This window comes from Solea senegalensis, linkage group LG19 (assembly GCF_019176455.1).
Source record: "Solea senegalensis isolate Sse05_10M linkage group LG19, IFAPA_SoseM_1, whole genome shotgun sequence".
Classification (NCBI taxonomy): Eukaryota; Metazoa; Chordata; class Actinopteri; order Pleuronectiformes; family Soleidae; genus Solea; species Solea senegalensis.
Window position 1 is genome coordinate 19673445 of NC_058038.1, and position 20314 is coordinate 19693758.

The 20314-nt window shown below is 40.5% G+C and overlaps 2 protein-coding genes across 4 annotated transcripts; both read left to right on the plus strand.

Moving 5' to 3' along the window:
* Window positions 1-89: 89 nt before the first annotated feature.
* Window positions 90-5463, plus strand: pyya (peptide YYa). Its single transcript, XM_044051878.1, has 4 exons — window positions 90-217; window positions 1786-1973; window positions 4865-4945; window positions 5043-5463. Exons 2-4 carry the CDS (start codon window positions 1786-1788, stop codon window positions 5065-5067), a joined length of 294 nt encoding a protein of 97 aa, XP_043907813.1. The 5' UTR covers window positions 90-217; the 3' UTR covers window positions 5068-5463.
* A 1660-nt stretch (window positions 5464-7123) lies between these two features.
* LOC122785883 (MAGUK p55 subfamily member 2-like) lies at window positions 7124-19281 on the plus strand. Of its 3 annotated transcripts, XM_044051880.1 has the most exons (15): window positions 7134-7232; window positions 10788-10836; window positions 12169-12266; window positions 12690-12845; window positions 12936-13106; window positions 13245-13352; window positions 13750-13869; window positions 13947-14078; window positions 14616-14718; window positions 14864-14932; window positions 15010-15171; window positions 15271-15473; window positions 16489-16617; window positions 17202-17391; window positions 17525-19281. In XM_044051880.1, the coding sequence occupies exons 2-14, from the start codon at window positions 10806-10808 to the stop codon at window positions 17376-17378; spliced, it is 1659 nt and encodes a 552-aa protein (XP_043907815.1). In that variant the 5' UTR covers window positions 7134-7232; window positions 10788-10805; the 3' UTR covers window positions 17379-17391; window positions 17525-19281. The 3 variants fall into 3 exon arrangements, with proteins under 3 accessions (XP_043907816.1, XP_043907815.1, XP_043907814.1); XM_044051879.1 differs by having other exon boundaries at window positions 17202-19281; XM_044051881.1 differs by lacking the exon at window positions 10788-10836 and having other exon boundaries at window positions 7124-7232; window positions 17202-19281.
* Window positions 19282-20314: the final 1033 nt, after the last annotated feature.

Sequence of the window (20314 nt, forward strand, 5' to 3'; positions counted from 1 at the left end):
ACCCGCCCTTTCCCTTGTCACACATATACACACAGTGGTGTAACCCCTCCTCTCCCCGCTGCTGCTCAACTATATAAACCACTGTTTGAAACCGATGTGCAGTGAGTAAAAACTGACACAAGAGAAAAAATATCCCTGCTCTGCTGCTGCTGCTGCTGCTGCTGTGAAACCACCTGTGGCTCCGACCGACACCTGTAACCTCCACAGTCTCCTCACAGTAAGTCCTTTCACTTCACACTGCTCTCACTTTCACGCTTGTTAGGGATTTGTTTTGTAAAATAAGTTGTGTTTTACTTCAGATGTCGATAGAAAAAGTCATTAAAGACAGAAACAGATGTCAAACTGCATTGAAACAGTTCATTTTAACACCTTATTTATTCCTGATGTTACAGAGAGTTAAAAAATAGATATATTTTCAAATTTCATGTAATAATAAAAATGCACACGGACAAGGATGTTCCTCAAACTTAACGAGGCAAACATGAGCTGATTAAAGATGCAGCTTATCGAGTCTGAAGCTTTGATTTGACAGAAAAAAGGCAAAGAAACGAGACGTTCATCCTTCTCCCTTCCAAACATTGAATGGTTAATTCAAGAAACTTTGCTGTTATTTCTATTTTGTCATTTTCTATGTCTATATCTGATGTTATCTATGCACGTGGACCCTTATCTTTAGAGACCACACATTTATTGTGATCACCTTAACCAAAATAAAATCTGTGCATAATCTTAACTTTCTAACTAACTCATTTCTACTGCCATTTCTGGAACATCTAATATTATTTGGAAGAAATAAAACAAACATTTCCAGGTAACATGTTTGATAAAATTAGTCACATTTTATTTCTCATTTAACGCTCATGGTCATTACATAAAATACAAAATAGAAGAAAATAAAAGATGATAAAATAGGAATTACGATTACTTCTGTGGCCACGTCACAGCTTTTAGGATGAGCCTTTCTTTTAGCCTCATGCTGCGCGTGACTCGCACCTGTTACGGCCGTGCACTGCTTCCTGTTGTCCTGCATCAACAAAACGAACCATTAAAAACAAAAAAAATCTCTTCTGACTTTGTCACCACACAGGAAAATGTGCTATTAACTATAACTGCTCACATATGAAGGATTAAAACGTTGCTAAGTGTTTAAAAATCAGGTTTGAAATCATGTAAAACTGAGCAACATTCTCTGAGATTCTGGGGGCGTGTCCACAGCTGAACACATATTTACATACATAGTCTAGAATACATACTCTGTTTTGTTCAGTGACAGGTTTTATTTTCATTAGAAGGTTTAATTTATTTGAAAAATGCGTTTTTCTAATTTCCTTTTTTATCAACTTCATCAAAGTATTGTGAAGTATTCTTATATATAATAATAATAATAACCACAACACCAGCTTCAGAAGCTAAAAAACAACAAACACAACAACCTGATTCATGACAGGGAGCCAAGCTGCCGCTGCTGCAGCATATTATTAAAAGCTTATTGTTGGAACTGTTGACATAATCATTCGTTTTCTCCAGTGGAACAAACACGCTGCCACATGAGCCCGAATATAATTCGATCTAACTAATGAAGGCTGTTTTTTTACATGATATTTATTGCTCCTCCACACTCCTTTATTTATCCATTTAACATATTTAGGGCTGACATTTATAGGGGAAGAAATCGCTCCCCTCAGGAGAGGTCTGTCTTTATTTCTTTATTCTTTTTGACGAATCAGAGAGTAGAGAATACGACTTTTAACCCGGATTTTTCCCATGATTCCCTGCCTGTGTCAGATGACCATGATGCTGAAGCCATGGACGGTGCTGGTGGCCGTCGCTCTGTGCGTGCTGGTGTGTCTGGGGACGCTGGCGGACGCTTATCCTCCCAAACCTGAGAATCCTGGTGAAGACGCTCCACCTGAGGAGCTGGCCAAGTACTACACCGCCCTGAGACACTACATCAATCTCATCACAAGGCAGAGGTGCAGTATACTCTCACTTCCTCTTTAGGTTTACGTACATTTGCACCAAAGTGGCTTTTGATGGAGGGCGGAGTCTCAAATTGACCCTGTTGTTTGAACCCTCCACTTAACCTCATATCAAAAACAAATGAAATGTTTTATCCAGATCTCACTTTACAAAATGGAATAATATTACATAACATGTAAATTATTATTCTTTTATTATTTAAAAGAAGAAAAATGACATTTGTCTTTCTTAAGACAATGAGAAGGGTGTGGAAAATTAAATTTGCTTTAAAAAAAAAAGTCGGGATTACCTCCCTATTTATTCAAAAGGAAACATAAAATCCCTTTATCCTTTGCTAAAAACCCTTAACTCCCAGATTTGGGATTTTTCCGACACTCACTCAAACCACTTACGGAGGTGGTTTCCAGTGTGTCGACTTTAAAATCTCCGTCGGTCACACAGGATTTCAAAGTGTCTTCTGTGTCACTCGCAGCACGACTCAAACGACAACAACAACAACAACAACAACGACGATGACGATGATGATGATGTAGATCCAGAGAGACAGGAGTTAATCAGAGGAGCGTTAAACGTGGAAGACGAGACTAGACGATGTCAACATGAACACATGTAGATCAGATGTGATTGCGATACATAATGTGAACAGTTGGTCAGGAAGATCAGATTCTGATCAGATGTGCTCACAAATCTGATTTGGGCTGGAGTTTAAATACGGCTTAAGAAAATCCAAGTCTGGAAAGTGAAGCCAATGTGGAAGTGAGCGAGACCTGTATTCTCATGAATGGCCATCGGGGGGCAACTCCATTGGTTGCAAAAGGTTTCCCTGTGTTTCCTAATTAAGAGTGAAATAGATGATAACGCGCTGGGAGGATTGTGGGTGTGGTCACTGGGCATTTGGGTGATTTCACGGTTTAAACGGTAAAAATCTCTTTAGTCCACATTCAGTGACTGGAATCACAGAGTTCTGAGTTTCTACTGAGCGCGGTCGATGTGCGACGCGTCCTCTCTCCGACTCCAGCAGACACTGACAGCTCCGTAGATTCGATTACTGTCCACTCTCCAAAACCTCCAGGCCTCAAATCAACAGGACCAGAGCAATAAAACTGGTACAGATGCCTCCAAGAAAGAAATCCCAAATCCAGTTAGACGAGCCTGCTGCTCCGGGGTAGAAGGTGCGGAGGGCGGAGCTGTCACCCAGCCACGCTTATTTTTCTTTCTTTCTTATTATCCAGAGTAAGTCTGGCTCATGAAAGTCAAATAGGTTGTTGATATTTCAGTGTCTGCCTTAAAGAAACGACAAGAAAGTTTCAGTGAAGAGTTGCAAATGTATTCAGTCGGCGCTTCAGAGAGGAATGGTCTTATAAACACTGACTGTATGAAATCAAATGCTGGGTAATGTGATGACGGTCGGCTGATGAAGTGTGATGAGGGAGGAGCTGTGGCTTCAGTCTGTGCTTTTCACATCATTCTACTAGTAAGCAAGGCTACATGGGATCCTTCACTCCAATATTTCAATACTTTATTAGGAAATAAGTAAAGATTGCATGAAAAGCTGTGAAGCTGAAGCATTAAAGATTTGAGATGTTTCAGACTTCAACAGTTTGGCTTTAGCTCTGACCACAATGGCTTTAACTGGTTGATTTGCATCGATTGATTTATTTGGAAAGCACAATTTCCTGTTATTTAGAGGAAGAATAATGAAATCTGCCTCTGTAGTTGTAGAGAAAACGGTGTTGAGACAAACTTCTAACCACCTCTACACAGGAAAAGGAAAGACTTCTAATGCAATCTTCAAAAAAAAAAAATTTGCACATTTATTCTATTCTACTTTTTCATTTCTATTCAAAAAGTTAGAAGAGTGAGGAATTCTAGAAAGACATTTAAACAACACGTGTTGGTAAATGAGCACATTTAACACAATTAAGACGAACACGTCAGAGACAAGCAGACGTGAAAAGACACAAAACGAGACCAACAGAAACCGTCTGAGGCAGAAGAGGAGGAGCCTGAGGAGGACGGGTCATTACCAGAGGGGGAGACATTTTACATCCTGATGTGTCGCACTGTGTGACAGCTGCATGAGACACAGCGTGTGAGTGACTTGATTGCTTTACCACACACACACACACACACACATCTTCCTGTGTGTGTAACGGAGCATTAGATTGGATGCTGGAGTCATAGGCGGAGGTGGAACAGGTGGTTGATGGGAAAACTGAGGAACCGCAGGGCTGTGTGGAGCATCACGGTTTTATGCTCACACACACACACACTCTCACACATGCAAAGACCCAATCTGACTGTGAGAGCAAAGCATTAGGAACAAGCGAGGCAATTTACAGACAGACAGGCAGGCAGGCAGGCAGACAGACAGACAGGTGAAAGAAAGACAAGAGGCCTCGTATTATTCTGCAGAAAATCACCTCGGTGCTCTGTTGTGTTGCGAGAGTCAGACACAGTGTGTTATGCTTTCATTCTTCTCATCAATGACCTGAACAACATGGATATAGTCTTCAGGTTTGGAAAGCACATATTCATTCATTCATTCATCCAAAGGCGGGGTTACATGCTGGACGGGTCACAAGTCCATCAACCATTCACACTCACACCTGTGGTCAATTCAGAGGAGAATCTGGAATAATAAACATTATATTCAACATTGTATAGCCTCAATCACCAGTTTCAGGTCTTCAGTACACCACGACTCCTATTTTGTGAAGTATGAGCTGATATTGGGGCGTGGCCATTGTGTGATTGACAGCCAGTCATGTCCATAGGTTGTAGTGGAAATGCAGTGGACATAATTATTATTGTCCGTCAGGTCCATGATGTCAGTGTGGGGTTAGTGAAGGTGTGACGTCAGCTGTCGTCCTCTGTGTGTCAGGTACGGGAAGCGTTCAACTCAGGAGGACGTGGTTGCAGAACTCCTGTTTGGTGCCGACAGCAACAGAGAACAGAGATCAAGGTAAAGACTGAGATTTACATCACAAAAGATCACGTGGAAACACTGAAGCGCTGTCTGGTGGTCAAATGTCCGTCCTCTTTCTTGTGTCTTTGCACAGATACGACGACTCCTTCATGTGGTGACTCCGCCGCCCCCTACCTCCTGGTCTGGCATTCCCTCTGAGTGCGTCCCACGATGCACCTGGAGGGGCCAAAGCGTGCCTCTTTACCCTCGACCCCGCCCCATCCAAACCTGACTCACGACCATCACTGACCAGAATACAAGCTCTCTCTGTCGTTCCTGTCACTGTCTCACATCTCACATATTGCAACACATTTACACATCATTTAATATTCAAGGCAAAAGAATATACACAATATATGAGGTTGTGTTAATAATCTGAAGGTGGAACTGTGTCTGTGTGTGAGCGTTAATGTCTCCTATAGTGTCCGTCGCTGTTTAGAGAAGAAAAAGAAATCTTGTTTTACTGTTGCTCCTGTAAAAACGTGACATCAGAATAAATCTCTTCTGTGTGAGTACGATGTGTTGATTTCTTCTTTTCTTTGGGAATTCATGCAGTGACGTTGTCTCGAGTTTGAGAATAAAACCCACACTTTATCCACTTAATCAGGTGAAAACTGTAGCAACCCTTGACTGGACGCTACTGAGAACACAGAGCATTTGGCTGCTTTTCCCATTACTATGTTAAAACCTACAGTACAGAGGTTATAAGAATGTGCAGCATAGAGCGTCTTAGACCCTTTTTTTTCAGCACAATCTGATGAAAGAAAAAATAATAATAATATTTTTTCACCAACTATATAAATACACGTGAGCAAAAAGTACTTTAAAATCAGATTAAATTTGTGACATTTGGAAAAACGTCACAGTTTAAAGTTCACTTGGCTCGTTTTTATGAACAAAAAGAAAAGAAAAACAGTCTAAATTTGTGACTTCTGCACAATTTTGCTACTTTATATCACGACTAAAAATGTGATATAAAATGAATCATAACTTTGACTCAACAACACATAAGAAGACAAAAAGAAATACATATTTTAAAGCCTGAATATGTGACCTAACACACACACACACACCCAGGATGGAGTTTAGGATATAAGATGAGGAAACTGTGTGTTCAATCTGAATGAAAGATTTCAAACACCAAAGTCACAAAACAACATATTTGACATTTTTTTCTTTGTCAAAGCTCTTTGTAAACTGTTTTTATTGTAATAAATAGGATAATGTTTCCCCACAGAGAGGTGATATGTGAGATGTGATAATGGATTGACAGAGGGGATGTAACTCCAAGTGGGTTGTTTGATGATACAATTGGATAATATTTTTACACTGCACACAATATCAGCAACATTCTTGTTTCCTACAAATCCATCATCACATTTCATCTTCATGTGCACCAGTGTTTGTAAAGAACTGGTTAAATCTACGGCCATTGAACCTGCTTCTCATTCTTTAGACCACTGGGTTGCATCAGGGGAGACATCTGCCAGCACCTAAAACACAGACGACATCGTTTTCTTCACACCAAACTGCTCTGAGGGTTAAAGCAGTGAAGAGAAAGACTGATGCAAAAATCTGTTCCAGGACATTTAGCCTCTTCAGGCATGAACAGCTCCGAGGCTGGAGGAGAAAGTGAAGACACTAGTGCTGTAGTAAGACAGAGGCTACATGCAATTATACAATTATTAGCAGAACTCCAACATGAGCGTCTCCCTGAAAAACAATAGTTGGAAATACTGACTCAGCAATATGTTTATGATCAACAACAACTAATATGTAATTATTGCATAACAATTATGCAATAATTACATATTAGTTGTATTTTATAATGATTATACAATATATACACAAACATACATGAATAAAACATTAGCTTGAGATATGTTGAATAGATAGATTAAAAATAAATTAATAATCAATCTACACTTGTCAATGTACCTGCACTATTTACAAATTAAGCAAAAATGTTCTCAATTTGCTTTCAAAATAAAACTTTTTATTTATATATGTCAGAATGAAAACATCGTTTGTATTGCACACAGCGTACTGTGTATTCAAATATGGAAAATAAACATAATCCATCTATACACGAATAAAAATTACGAGAGAAACACCAAGTAACACACGAAATTAAATTATTTTGAAAGTTTTCCCGGAAGTCGTGTGTATGCTACTGCTCTGACGCTCGCGCCTACACTTGACGGTCGCAAGAAATCAGACAATAACAATACGTGCACGACGCGGACGAGGCGGCAGCGTGAAGCTCGTGTTATTGTGCTCAAAGGTAAGTGAACGGCTCTCTTTATTCACGACACATTATGCTAACAGCATGCTAAAAGCATGCTAACAGGATACAGGCGTAAACAGTCGGTGTTTGAGCATCTTTCTGTCTCCGTCTCTCCCTCCTCCCACGTTGACAAAGGCGCGTGCTTGCGTCTGCGTCAGTGTGCGCGCGCTCTGTTTAAATAACAGCGTGTTTGGTTATGTTAGCTACTTCGTGTTTTTCAGTTAGCATTTTCTCTGTCTCTGTGTCTGTGTCTGTCTCTGTCTCTGCGTCTTTCTCTGTGTCTGTCTCTGCGTCTTTCTCTAGGAAATGCACTGTGTGTGCGTGCGCGCGCGTGTGAAGCTTTGTTAAACGTGACCCCTCATTCTGACCCCAGCCCACGGGGTCATACACATTGGATAGTGAGATTGCTAATTCTAATAAAGCAAAACATATCACGTGGTTGTTGTTTGGTGTGTGTGTGTGTGTGTTTTAGGTGAAATCCTCCTCCCACTCACATTAAAACACACATAGGGACACAAAGCTAATGTTCTGTTTTCCTGGATTATATTATTGTATTATTAAGATAGTTTTATTGCTACCAAGAGAATACAAATTAAAATTAAGTATGAAGAAAAGAAAGTAAAAACCTGAGCACAATTATTACACACTATTAAAATGCCTCGTTATAAAGTGTCCAGTGTATGAACATTAAAGTGTAAGGTATCTAAAAATGTACAATGTTAACATAAAAAAAAACATATGTTGCTCTTAAATTATTAATCAATCAATTATTTATGATTAAAACATAGTTCTAGGGACAGGGCAGGAGGCTAGGGAATGCATTGTGAGTGTGTGTGTGTGTGTGTGAGCATATGTTTTTGTGTGTGTGTGAGCAGATGGATGATGGTGGGAGACTATAGGGAGGTGGGGCCTTTAGGAGTTTCTGGGTTTGAGGGAGGTGGGTTGGGGTGTGCAGAGGGGAGGATGTCATTAGGGGAGGGTGAGACTGTGACCCAGGGTGAGTAGTGAGCTAAAAGGGGACATATTATACCCTATTTCCCCCATTAAAATAGTTCCCTGGTGTCCTAATGAACATGTCAGTGACATGCTTTGGTCAAAATACCATAAGGATGAAGCATCATAGCAGTTCAATAATGTGGAGGAAAGAAGGGAACAGTAAGGAGACATGAAGAGGAAGGAATGTAGCAGCGTGAGATGTGTAATTAGTGTGTGTGTGTGTGTGTGTGGTGAATGTGCAGTTTTATTAACCAGGTGAACAGCAGCTGTGCAGGCTTTTGTTGTCTATTTTTAGCCTTCATCGGCACAGAAATCATTTACTCTCTGTCAGCTGATTTAAAAACATATCTTCATATTTCTACCCAAACATTGATTTATTTACTTAGTAAATAAATCTATTGAATGTTTTTAGCCTTATGTCGCACTGTTAAACAACGGCTGATCCCCCAATTTGGAAGACAAGTCATGTGTTTTCTTCTCCTTTTTCTTTTTTGTCCCTCAGTCTTTTTCGTGTCCTTCACGGGGACATTTTGATTCACAAACACTACTTTGACATTTGTGTCCAGGGTAAAATCAGTCCACTGCATCCAGTCGTGATGTCAGAACTGGTTAAGATCATGTGACAGGTTCAGGTCGCTGTGTGTGAACCTGCGTGGACTCAGGTGTCGTCCATGAGACGGACGCTGCTACAGTTTCTGGCTTTAGTTTAAAGATCAGTGTCAGAAAGTAAACTCTACACTTGTTTTTTAGCTTAGTTAGCATGCATTAGCATGGAGGAATGATGTACATGCTTTACTAAGGAAAAATATTCAGTATGCATGCTAAATTTAAGGACAGAAACATTCTCAATGATTATCACGATAAATGTCAGATCATTAAAAAAAATGTATTTCTAATTTTTGGAAAGCTGTAGAAACCAGTTAAATATGGTTTTAAATTTAAAAAATAAATAAAGATACATTGAAACAGTCTGAGGATAAATATCGAATTGTATACTCAAATATACATTATAGCTATTTAAGCCCTATATTAGAGTAATATAAATAGAAACAAATGCGTATATGGGCTGATACAATTACTTGATCAAAATTAATCGTCAACTATTTTGAAAATAGATTAATCGGTTTGAGTGGTTTTAAAGAATTGAAACAAGTTTTCTTATTTTTCAGCGTCTTACATGTGAATATTTTCTGCTTTCTTTGCTATATAAAACAAAGAAATCATTCAAACTGAATCATTTCCAGGTTTGACAAACACTGACCAACATTTTTTAACATTTTATGGAGAAAATTATCCACAGATTATTAGATCATCAAAATAATCATTAATATGTATACAATTTAAAATGAGTATTATGTATACATTCATCATCAGTTATACATCAGTTATTTCCATGACCTTTTATAATATTAAAATATATTTTTTCAAATCTTTTCAGTGTAATGAATGATTTATTTATGAATACAAGCGTGAAACACTGAATTCTCTTACACCTTCACTTCTTTTATTGAATATTGTTCATGTAAATGCTTGGACTGTGATAGCAGGACAAACACAAAACGATAAACACGTTACGTGCGTTAACTCCTCTGGCGCTTCTTCGTGATTCAGTTCTAGCACGACTCGGCTCCACTCGGCAGCTTTTCTCTCTCTCTGCTGTCATGTGTTGTGTAATACCTGTGTGTGTGTGTGCAGGGAAAACTGAAGGGAGGCAGGTTTCCATGGCAGCAGCTTTGTTGTAACTTCACACTTCACACAACTGCAAAAGTAGTGAAGACATTATATAGTATATAGTTACGGGGGGTGTCTCTTTGTTCTCTCCCACTCTGTCTCTTTCCAAATTTCCATTGTGTCTGTTGTCATGGTGATATGCAGATTAGTTCCCCCCACACACACACACATTCACCACCCTCCTCTGTCTTTATTTACTTCTCCTTATTCACGATAATAACTCTCCACTGTCTCTTGTTTATCAAAGCTCCGTCCCTGAAGATGGAGAGAGACTGCTGTCTGTGTGTGTGTGTGTGTGTGTATGTGTTTATGTCTTTGTGAGGACATTTTGACTTTGTCTGGGCCCCACATCTTTAGGGCTTTTTAAGGGTTAAGCCCTTTAGGTTAATATATAACAAAGTTTATTTGTATAGCACCTTTCATACAAGGATTGCAGCTCAAAGTGCGTCACAATAAAAGAAAAATAACATTTAAAAAGCAAATACAACAACGAAACACAACACAGGGTGGAATGAAGAGGAAAAGTCTGAAGTCAAAAAGAAATAAAACAAAAGACAAGTCTCTAAAAATGAGTTTTAAGAAGTGATAGAATATAAAAACAAGTGTGTGTGTTTGCATAAGATTACATAAGATTACTTTAAAACTTGCTTACAGACAGTGTGCAGGAGTAGGGGCTACATGGCTGGACTGTACTGCTCTAAAACAACAGTACAGGGTCCAGCAAGACCCCTAGAATGAACTATCCCTTTAACTTCTTTAATAATTACAGTAACCATGCATGCTTTTCTCCACACTTCATTCTCTCTCTCTCTCTGTCTCTCTCAGATTGACTGAGGCTCTACCATGCCTGTGGCCTCCACCAGGACAGAGCCTGGTGAGACCCAACACTCTCCTCCTCATGTGACCTCTCTGCCCAACAAAAATGACTCTCTGAGCTGATGTGACCATTAATAAGACATACACTACAGGTGCATCTCAATAAATCAGAATATTGTGGAAAAAGTTCATTTATTTCAGTAAATCAACTCCATATAGTGAAATATATGAATTTAATACAAATCAATGTCACGTGCAGGTGTTGGTCCGCTGTTTAAAAGCAAAGTCACTGCGTCCGTTTACCAAGAAATCTTAGAGCACTTCATGCTTCCTTCTGCTGACGAGCCTTTTGAAGATGAAAAACCAGAGACCAAAAAATGCAGATGAGCTGAAGGCCACTGGGCTTCCGTACCACCTCAGCAGTGCCACAGACTGATCACATCCATGCCACGCCCAAGTGAGGCAGTAATTCAAGCAAGAGGAGCCCCAACCAAGTATTGAGCACATGTAAATCAACATACTTTCCTGAAGGCCAACGATTCAATTATATAATAGATACTGAATTTTGGGTTCTTGTTAAATATGACAAAGAACACAAAGAACCAAAGATGTAAACTACTTCAGTGTGTGTGTGTGTATTGAATTTATATAATACACGAGTTTCACTATTTGAGTTGAATTCAGAGCTAAAACTAACGATTATTTTCATAAGCGATTAATCTGTCGATTATTTTCTCGATGAATCGTTTGGTCCATAAAATATCAGAAAACCTTAAAAAATATGATCGGTGTTCGTCAAAATGATGATGTTCTCAAGTCTTGTTTTGTCCACAAACCAAAAATATTCACTTTTAATGATTTCTTTGTTATCCGTAGTGAAGAAATGAGAAAAAATACTCACATTTAAGAAGCTCAGACAATCGGAAATCCTGTTTCAATCATGAAAAAAGCTTCATTATTGATTCATCGTTTAATCATTTGAGCTCTAGTTGAATTACTGAAATAAATGAACTTTTCTCTAATGTATTGAGATGCACGTCTGTTACTGGACTAGAATCATCATCGACATTTAAGTCCAGGCTCTTTTCCCACTACAAAAACTCACATTATGATAAACACTCACCCGTGTGTGATGTGTTTATGTGTATGAGAGAGTGAGAGAAGTGAAATGTCAAAGCAAAACTACTGAACGTTCGCAAAATAGTCCTTTACTACATCTCACACTGAACAGTTATCACCACCCACTGTCGCTTTAGTCCAGATTGTGTCCAGAAGGACATGAACAAAGCAAGTGACAGCCGTCCTGCTGCTGCTACTGTCTCTTTATTTACTTTTATGTATCGCTCCCCTGACCTTCTTCTGCATGTGTGTGTGTGTGTGTTTGTTACAGCACTGCAGGTGTTGGACATGAGTGACAGTACGACCAGCTCCACCACAGCCAATGACCTGGACCTCATCTACCTCAAAGGCATCATGGAGAGCCCTCTGGTGTGGTGCACACACACGACAACAATAACAACACACAGTCTCTGTGTCAGTGGTGTCAAACTCAAACGATCCTGCGAGCTAATCAACGTCTAGTTTGGTCAAGAGGGGGAAAAAAACGACTGTTCCGTAGCAATATGAGCTTAAAATGATAAGATGTCCTGATATTCATGATGATATTTCACAGAAGTTCAAAGTAAAAGTGCTCGTTTTGACGTGGAACAATGTTTACTTAAATAATAAATCTGTTAATATCAAAAACAGAGAAATAAATGTGGACACTGTGATGAAAACACCAGACATACTGTAGGTAATACATTTAAATATTAGTTCATCTAGAGACACTGCTGTGTGCTCACACTCTATCGCACTGTTTTGTCCGTGTGTGTTGTTATTGTGTCTCTTTATATAACTAACGTGTGATAGGAGCCAGAGGAGCATCAGAAGGAGGTGCGGCCGTCGCCGGTGAGGGAGAACAACGTGGAGCTCCTGCAGGAGATCCTCAAAGACCTGGACCCCTTCACACAGCAGTCGGACACCGTGGCTGAGCTCAGCGCCATCCTCACCCAGCCTCACTTCCAGGTGGGGGAGACACACAACTAATACTCACATGCACACTTGTCAGCTTCATGTCTTGTTGTTGACGTTCTCTGTGAACTCTCTTTCTCTCAGTCTCTGTTGGAAACTCACGACTCGGTGGCGTCGCAGGCGTGTGATAGCCCGCCCCCGAGCCCCGGTGATGTAGTGGATCATGAAGCGGAGGACGACCACGCGCACAACCTGCACCCGCCCCCTGACGCCATCCGCATGGTGGGCATACGGAAAGTGGCGGGGGAGCATTTGGTAGGTAACGGTAAACACATCAACGCAGTCCAAACTGAGCCGCCGAAAAACGAGTTTTGACTCTAGATGCTGATTTTATTTTATGTTTTTTTTATTACCTAAAATACAACAATTGTATGCGTACGTCTTGTGTTTCAGGGAGTGACATTTAAGGTGGAAGCTGGTGAGCTGGTGATAGCCCGCATACTCCATGGTGGCATGATAGACCAGCAAGGACTGCTGCATGTCGGCGATATCATCAAAGAGGTACGGTCACCCGGTATGAACTTCAGTGACTCTTTCCTTTGTTTCTAACCCTGTTTTTCCTTAGAAAACTAGAAAAGGGGTTACCACCTGAATAATACATATTATCTTGGAGGTTTTTCTTTTTTACTTTAACCTTGACATCAAGGTTACCAGGCAACAAGCAAGTCTACTGAGAGTCTAAGCTCCTAACTTCCTGCGAGCTGTAGCTTTGCATTGAGCAGATATCTGTTGTGGAGTACCTCAGGGTTCTGTCCCTGAGTCTTTAGTTTTCCGTCTTCTCCTTTCTTGAAATCTTTTCTTTCTCCTTCTTTACTTTGACACCTCAGTAACCATTAAATGTGAAGTTATTAAGTATCTATTTCCATGTTAATGCAGAAGTTTCCTCTTGTTCCGGCAGGTGAACGGACGAGAGGTGGGCCGGGACGCCAGGGTTCTCCAGGAGGAGCTGCAAGCTGCCAGCGGGAGTGTGCTTCTGAAGATTCTACCCAGCTACCATGAGGCCATACCACCGAGACAGGTCACACACGTTCATACTCCAGTTAAAACATCACTGAAGACACTTTCTAAACGAATGTCCCCGCTGTGTTTTTCCAGGTGTTCTTTAAGTGTCACTATGACTACGACCCTGCCAACGACAACCTCATTCCCTGTAAGGAGGCGGGTCTACGGTTCGAGACAGGAGACATCCTGCAGATCGTCAACCAGGATGATGTCAACTGGTGGCAGGTAGAGAACAGAAACCACAAGTGTGGACGCTGCCCTCTTGTGGTCACCGATGACAAAGCGTATATTTTTGATATATAAGTCTACGCTACACAAAGGGCGTGTTCATGTTTGTCTGAAGTGAGACGGGCGTGGATTTTAGCTTGTGTGGATTCAGGGGCTGTCGATAATCTACTGCTGCCTCATTGAGTTAGTTTGTGTCACTCAGGTCAAAATGAACCGAGGATTTTCAAATAGTGAAATCACATAACAACACAACAGTTGAGCGCACAGCTTACAAAAGCAACACAAACTTCATTTTCTTCATGTTTTATAATAATAAGTCACCTCAGGTTTTATGAGGTGAGTCTTCTTAAGTGGCTGAACTTTGTTTATGTTTGTTTTCTCACTGGGAGCCATGTTTATATTGATTGTGAACACCACACTTTTAATGCATGTGTGCGCACATTCTCTGATATTTGTGTCTCTTGTCTGATTATACGTGTATTTCTTTAGATTTCTTTACTTAAATGTAGCTTTGTGTGTGCGTGTGTTGCACAGGCTCGTCACGTAGAGGGTGGGAGCACTGGTTTGATTCCCAGTCAGATGCTGGAGGAGAAAAGGAAAGCATTCGTCAAGATAGATGTGGAACTGGCTCCGGCAGGTAAACGGGACAAAAGATGCAAATAAATCAAATGAAAAAGACTTTGTCCTGTTGTTCACTGCCATCTGCTGGTAAAAGTCCAGGCTTGCAGATAAAGATCATGTCCATCATGAAACAATGGACTGAAGATGCTTCTCTGTGACAGGAAATCTTTGTACCGGTGTTGGCGTAAAGAAGAAGAAGAAAATGATGTATGTGACCACCAAAAATGCAGGTAAACCTCGTTCTTCCACATCATGCTCGCATTCCTTTGCTTTTTCTTCTTTTTTAAATCCTTTAATTTCCCCTCAGAGTTTGACAGACATGAGATCTTGCTGTACGAGGAGGTGGCCAAAGTCCCGCCTTTCAAGAGGAAAACTCTGATTCTGATTGGTGCCCAGGGTGTGGGGAGGCGGAGACTGAAGAACAAGCTTTTACTCATGGATCCTCAACTCTTCGGCACCACCATTCCATGTATGACAATCTTTGGTTTGAATTGTGCGGAAGGTGGCACGAGCAACTACAGAAGATCATGTGTAACGCTGTGTGTGTGTGTGTGTTGTGTCTGCACAGACACCTCGAGAAAGCCCAAAAAGGCGGAACAGGACAGTCGCATGTACGCCTTCACCAGCCGCAGCAAAATGGACACTGACATCAAGAACGGGCGCTTCCTCGAACACGGAGAGTACAACGGCAACCTTTATGGGATCAAGATGGACTCCATCCATGAGGTGGTGGAGGCCGGACGCATCTGCATCCTGGACGCCAACCCTCACGTAAACACACACACACACACACTCACACTCACACAAGCTCACATCGTTTCCTGTTATTTTTGCTTTAGCGATACAAATAACCTCAATATTGATTTGTGAGAAAGCAATTTTCAAATAAAACTACGATAGCGTCATTTTAGAAACAATAAATACATTTGGATAACAAAGAATACTTTAGCAATATCAGTCATTTACTGTGCAAATATAATTTTTTTTGTTTTAACAATACAAAAGCTGTCCCGACACAACACACAGAGAGGTCTTTGGTGGCGTTTTCTGGTCTTGGGTTTTGGTCGTCGTGAATCATTGTTCCGTTCGACTGACGTTGGCTTGTCGTTAGTTTTCTTTTTGCCCCTCAGAAACATCTCTATTATCCAAACCTTGTCATCAGTGTAGATTTTGTTGTGGTACGTCACTTAAATGAGTCCGTCTTACAGCGAGACCAAAAGTTCCGCCTGCTAAACTTTAGTTAGAAAAAAAAACAGAACTCGCGCCCCCCCTGGAGAGTCTCCACGCCCTCCCAGGGGGGCCCGCCCCACAGTTTGAAAAAGGCTGTTCTAACCCTTACAAAATCAAAAATGAAATCAACACTCATTTGATTTTGGAAATAAGATATGATAAGAATATGATGCATAAAAATACAAATAAATCCATGTTTTGCTGTTATTTCCTTCACATCCTGTTTCTTTTATGCCATCGATGTACAGTAAGTGTACAGTAAGAGGTCTGAGCCCAGAAATGAAATATAATTCATTTTTAGTCAACATACGAGTCTGAAAAAAGAGAGTTTTAGTGTGTAGTTGGAGTACATTATGATTGTGTCACTGTAGTGCACGAACAGTTCAACTCTGTGAGATTACATCACATTAAAGTGTCTCATTCAGTGAGTGTGGTGTCATCATGTGTTTGGCTCGAGGGCGTGTCTGACATCAGCTGACGTCTCACTCTTGTCAGTGACGCTGACCCAAACCTCAGAGCGTTTTAACACTGCGGCGTGTTCCCGTCCCAATTCTAGACTCTTAAAGTGCTGAGGACGTCCGAGTTCCTGCCCTACGTGGTCTTCCTCCAGGCTCCAGAGTTCGAGGTGCTGAAGGTGATGAATCACTCTGCTGTGGAGGCCGGGGTCGTCACGCAGACACTGACGGTACGACACTTACTGTAGACTCACACACCACAGGGTCACAACAAAGACCACATCCTGAATTATGACAACTCGTTTTTCTGTTGCTGTGAGATATTGTTTTAGTGCCACAAAAGTCATTTTTAATGATTTTCATTATTAGACAAATAAAAAAAAAAACACATCATGAATCTGATGCAGTTTTCTTAGGAACATTCTTAAAACATCAGCTTGACTGAGCATCACATGTCCACATGTCCACATTACAACTTATTATTGATTTATTTTTGAGGAGTCATTTTTGTTTGTGTGAGGCCAGATACAGCCGGTCTGTGGGCCACATCTGGTACTGGAACCTTATGTTGCCTGTGTGTGTGTGTAAGTAAGTAAAGCTTTATTTGCATAGCACCTTTAAAAACAACAACTTACAAAGTGCTTTTGCATACATAATAAAAATACACAGAAAAGAAGAAAGCAGTGAGATAAAAGGATAAACACAGGTTAACACTCTAGATAATAAAGAGATAAATAAAAAGAGATAAAAAGAGCCGACACAACAGTGCAGAACTTGGAACCCGGTGAGTTAACGTGTTGATTTTCTGCCTCAGGATGAAGAGCTGCAGAGGACGTGCAGCGACAGCGCCAAGATCCAGGCAGCGTACGGTCACTACTTTGACCTGAGCATCGTGAACGACAACCTGGACGAGACGTACCGCACCGTGAAGGCCGCTCTGGAAACCGTGTCCAAGAACCCACAGTGGGTTCCCGTCACGTGGGTGTTCTAGACGGAGGCTGTGGGTAAATAACGGATGTCATCCAGAGTTTCACGTCTTTCCATACAGAGATCACACATCATGTTTGGAGCACAGATTATGTTCTTGAGCGTGTGTAAAACAGGACGTCCGTAGACACACGGCTTTATATTTTTCAGAACAAGAAAGAGGAAAAGATGGAGGACGACGAACGACGTCCTGAATCATTCAGGACAGAATTTACCTGGACACGTCAGATGAATGTGTGTGTGTGTGTGTTTTAAATCATTTGTGCCATTCCTGATGTTCATCAGCAGACCGTCAGTGTTTACAGCTACAAAGTCTACTTATTTATTATTTCATTTATCAATTCTCAGTTCTTTGACTGACTTACTTGATCACATCACATCATATCATATCAGTGTTGTCAGCTTGTTTATTTGTCTCCATATGCGTGTGGATTTCATGACGTCGCTGATATAATTGACCACAGAAGCGCTAACTGCTAACTCGCTGTAACCTATTCATTTCATTTACTTAAACGTGAGAGAACGAGCTGTGAAATTTCATCTAAATGTCATGAACTGTCACTATTTTTACTGCAAAGCTAATCTGTGGTTTTACTCTCGCTCTTAAGGCAGCAGTTGAATTTACGTCTTTCTACACGGTGTCTGTAAAAGTTGATCAATCAATTTTGGCCCTTAAAAAAAAGTGTTCAAAAGTCTTAATTTCATGAGGTATTAAATGTTGTCCATAGAGTTTGACTGCAGAAAGTATGCATGAATGTATTTATTTGTTAGAAACAACGATGCGCGGGCACGCTCGCCGTGCAACATCGTCTCTGGGCCGCGCGCATACAAGCTCCTCCTCCTCCTCCTGCTGCGAAATAATATCCAAAATCGTCAGACATGGGAGAATGTAAGTTTGCAGACTCCTGGGAGGCTTTTTGTATATATTGCAGAAAGATGAGACGCGTATCAGCGCTGTTATCAGTCGCAGAAGCAGCTGTGCTCCACCAGCGACAACAACACGGCAGCGACTTCTGCCTTCATTTATTCTAACCTGCCTTGTTCCTTTGTATGGTTGTGTGCTATAGATTTCATTTCCAACTAAAACAAAAAATATGTTGCTGATTACAGCTTGAAGTCTTGAAAAAGTCTTACAAAAGGTACAAAAGTTAACTTCAGGATTCCTGCAGAGACCCTGTTCTAACGTTTGTTAAACTCCAAATATTTACAGACAACAACACAAAGTCCAAAAGGTTTGTGTCACCGTTGTCTTCTTCTGTGTACCGGCAGGTCAAAGGTCAGGGGCAGGAAGTGTGCTGCATGTGCAGTTTGGGTCCAGTTCAGTGTAAACATGCATTAGTATTTCTGTCTTTTAGTCAGACTAACACAATAATTAGATTGTGAGAGTGACGACAGAGATCAGCTGTTCACACGGCGTTGTACACTCTGTATTTCATAGGCTTTTTTATTTTGTGGTATCATTTAAATGACATTGTGTTAGATACTGAGATTGTTGCCTTGTATTCACACACTGTTGTGGTAACGTAAAGAACACGTATACGACGGCCTTTGAGTGTCCAGTGAACAGTCAGTGAACTTGTCCTGCTGGGCCACCGTACATGTGACACTGTTCATGCTCCTCGAGCAGCTCTTTGTACTCAGATCTTTTATTGTGGCAGCTACTGAAGATTTCTTCTTTTATGTACAACGAATTGTCGAGAGAAACCTGGCGAGAATTTGGCTCAATGACTAATAAGTGAAGCTCAGCGCAGGGATTTTTGTGACACTTGTGCTTTTATTCTGGCAGCTGTGTTTAGGTCTGTGGAGTGTGAAGTGTTCTGCTTCTCTCTGAAATAATCCCAAACCCTCATTGTGTTCTTTTTTTCTATCGAGCCTTACGAATGCAATAAAATCATTCTGTCACTGTATGTTTACTGGGTTCAATGACTGTTTGTTCTCTCAATTCATATACAACAATGAGCGCAGGGTTTGATTCCCACTATGCTTCTTTAGAAATACGAATCAATTGTTGAAGTGTTGCACCTTCACACGTGTCCACCACTGTAAACATGTCATGTTTAGGACGTTGACAATAACTGGCTGATCAAAAAGAACAGAAAGACACACAGAAGCACAACGTTGAACCATGTGTTTTGTTGTAGAGTCAGATGCTAACGAATAAATCACTGATTTGATGAAAAGATTAGGATGTTTCCTGATATTATTCTGCAAACAACGTTTCTTAATGAACAAAAACTGAAGACTAAATGCAGCAAAGTCTCACAGTCAGGATCAGTGTCTGTGCAGTGGGAACAGGAGGCGAGCTAAAGGCTAAAGGTCAAACTCTTCCCAAAGACAAAAGCGCAAAGAAAACACAAAACTGGAACACTGACACGGCGAGAGAGTGAGACAGGCTGAGAGAGTGAGACAGACTGAGACTCAGTACTTAAAGCAGGTGAGCTAATGAGACACAGGTGAAAACAATTAGTGACAGGTGTGGTTAATCAGGGACGACTCAGTGAAGGGAGACACAAAAAACAGCGACCACACAAAGTGCAGAAGAACTTCACAGTTTTAAAAGTCAAAGACAGCACTTCTATATACGTATATATATACATATACGTATATATATATATACATGTGTGTGTATATATATATAGCGTTTGGGTTAGGGTTAGTTAGGATTAGTTAGTTAGTGAGGAAGAGTTTGATATAAATTCAATTTATTGGAAAAACTTAATCTATAAAGCCCTGTGTGTTTATCAGAGTTCTGAGAATTTTAAATTAGCTACAACTTCCTTAAGTGTTGGTGTCTCATGCTAATAAGATAATTGATTTAGAAATAATTTGAATAGAAGCATTTATAGTTTAGAATGTTTTGCTGAAAGCTATTTTAGTCCATAAATGTGTCTGTGTTTACATTGTTTCGTTATTTGAACAGTGTAACACATCATATTTCAT

Bases quoted from the DNA above. Each gene is read 5' to 3' on its own strand.
- pyya (XM_044051878.1), top strand. From the start codon at position 1,786: ATGACCATGATGCTGAAGCCATGGACGGTGCTGGTGGCCGTCGCTCTG. The intron at 1,974-4,864 runs GTGCAGTATACT...TCTGTGTGTCAG, and splicing joins AATCTCATCACAAGGCAGAG to GTACGGGAAGCGTTCAACTC. The intron at 4,946-5,042 runs GTAAAGACTGAG...GTCTTTGCACAG, and splicing joins AACAGAGAACAGAGATCAAG to ATACGACGACTCCTTCATGT.
- LOC122785883 (XM_044051879.1), top strand. From the start codon at position 10,806: ATGCCTGTGGCCTCCACCAGGACAGAGCCTG. The intron at 13,107-13,244 runs GTAGGTAACGGT...CTTGTGTTTCAG, and splicing joins AAGTGGCGGGGGAGCATTTG to GGAGTGACATTTAAGGTGGA. The intron at 15,474-16,488 runs GTAAACACACAC...TCCCAATTCTAG, and splicing joins TCCTGGACGCCAACCCTCAC to ACTCTTAAAGTGCTGAGGAC.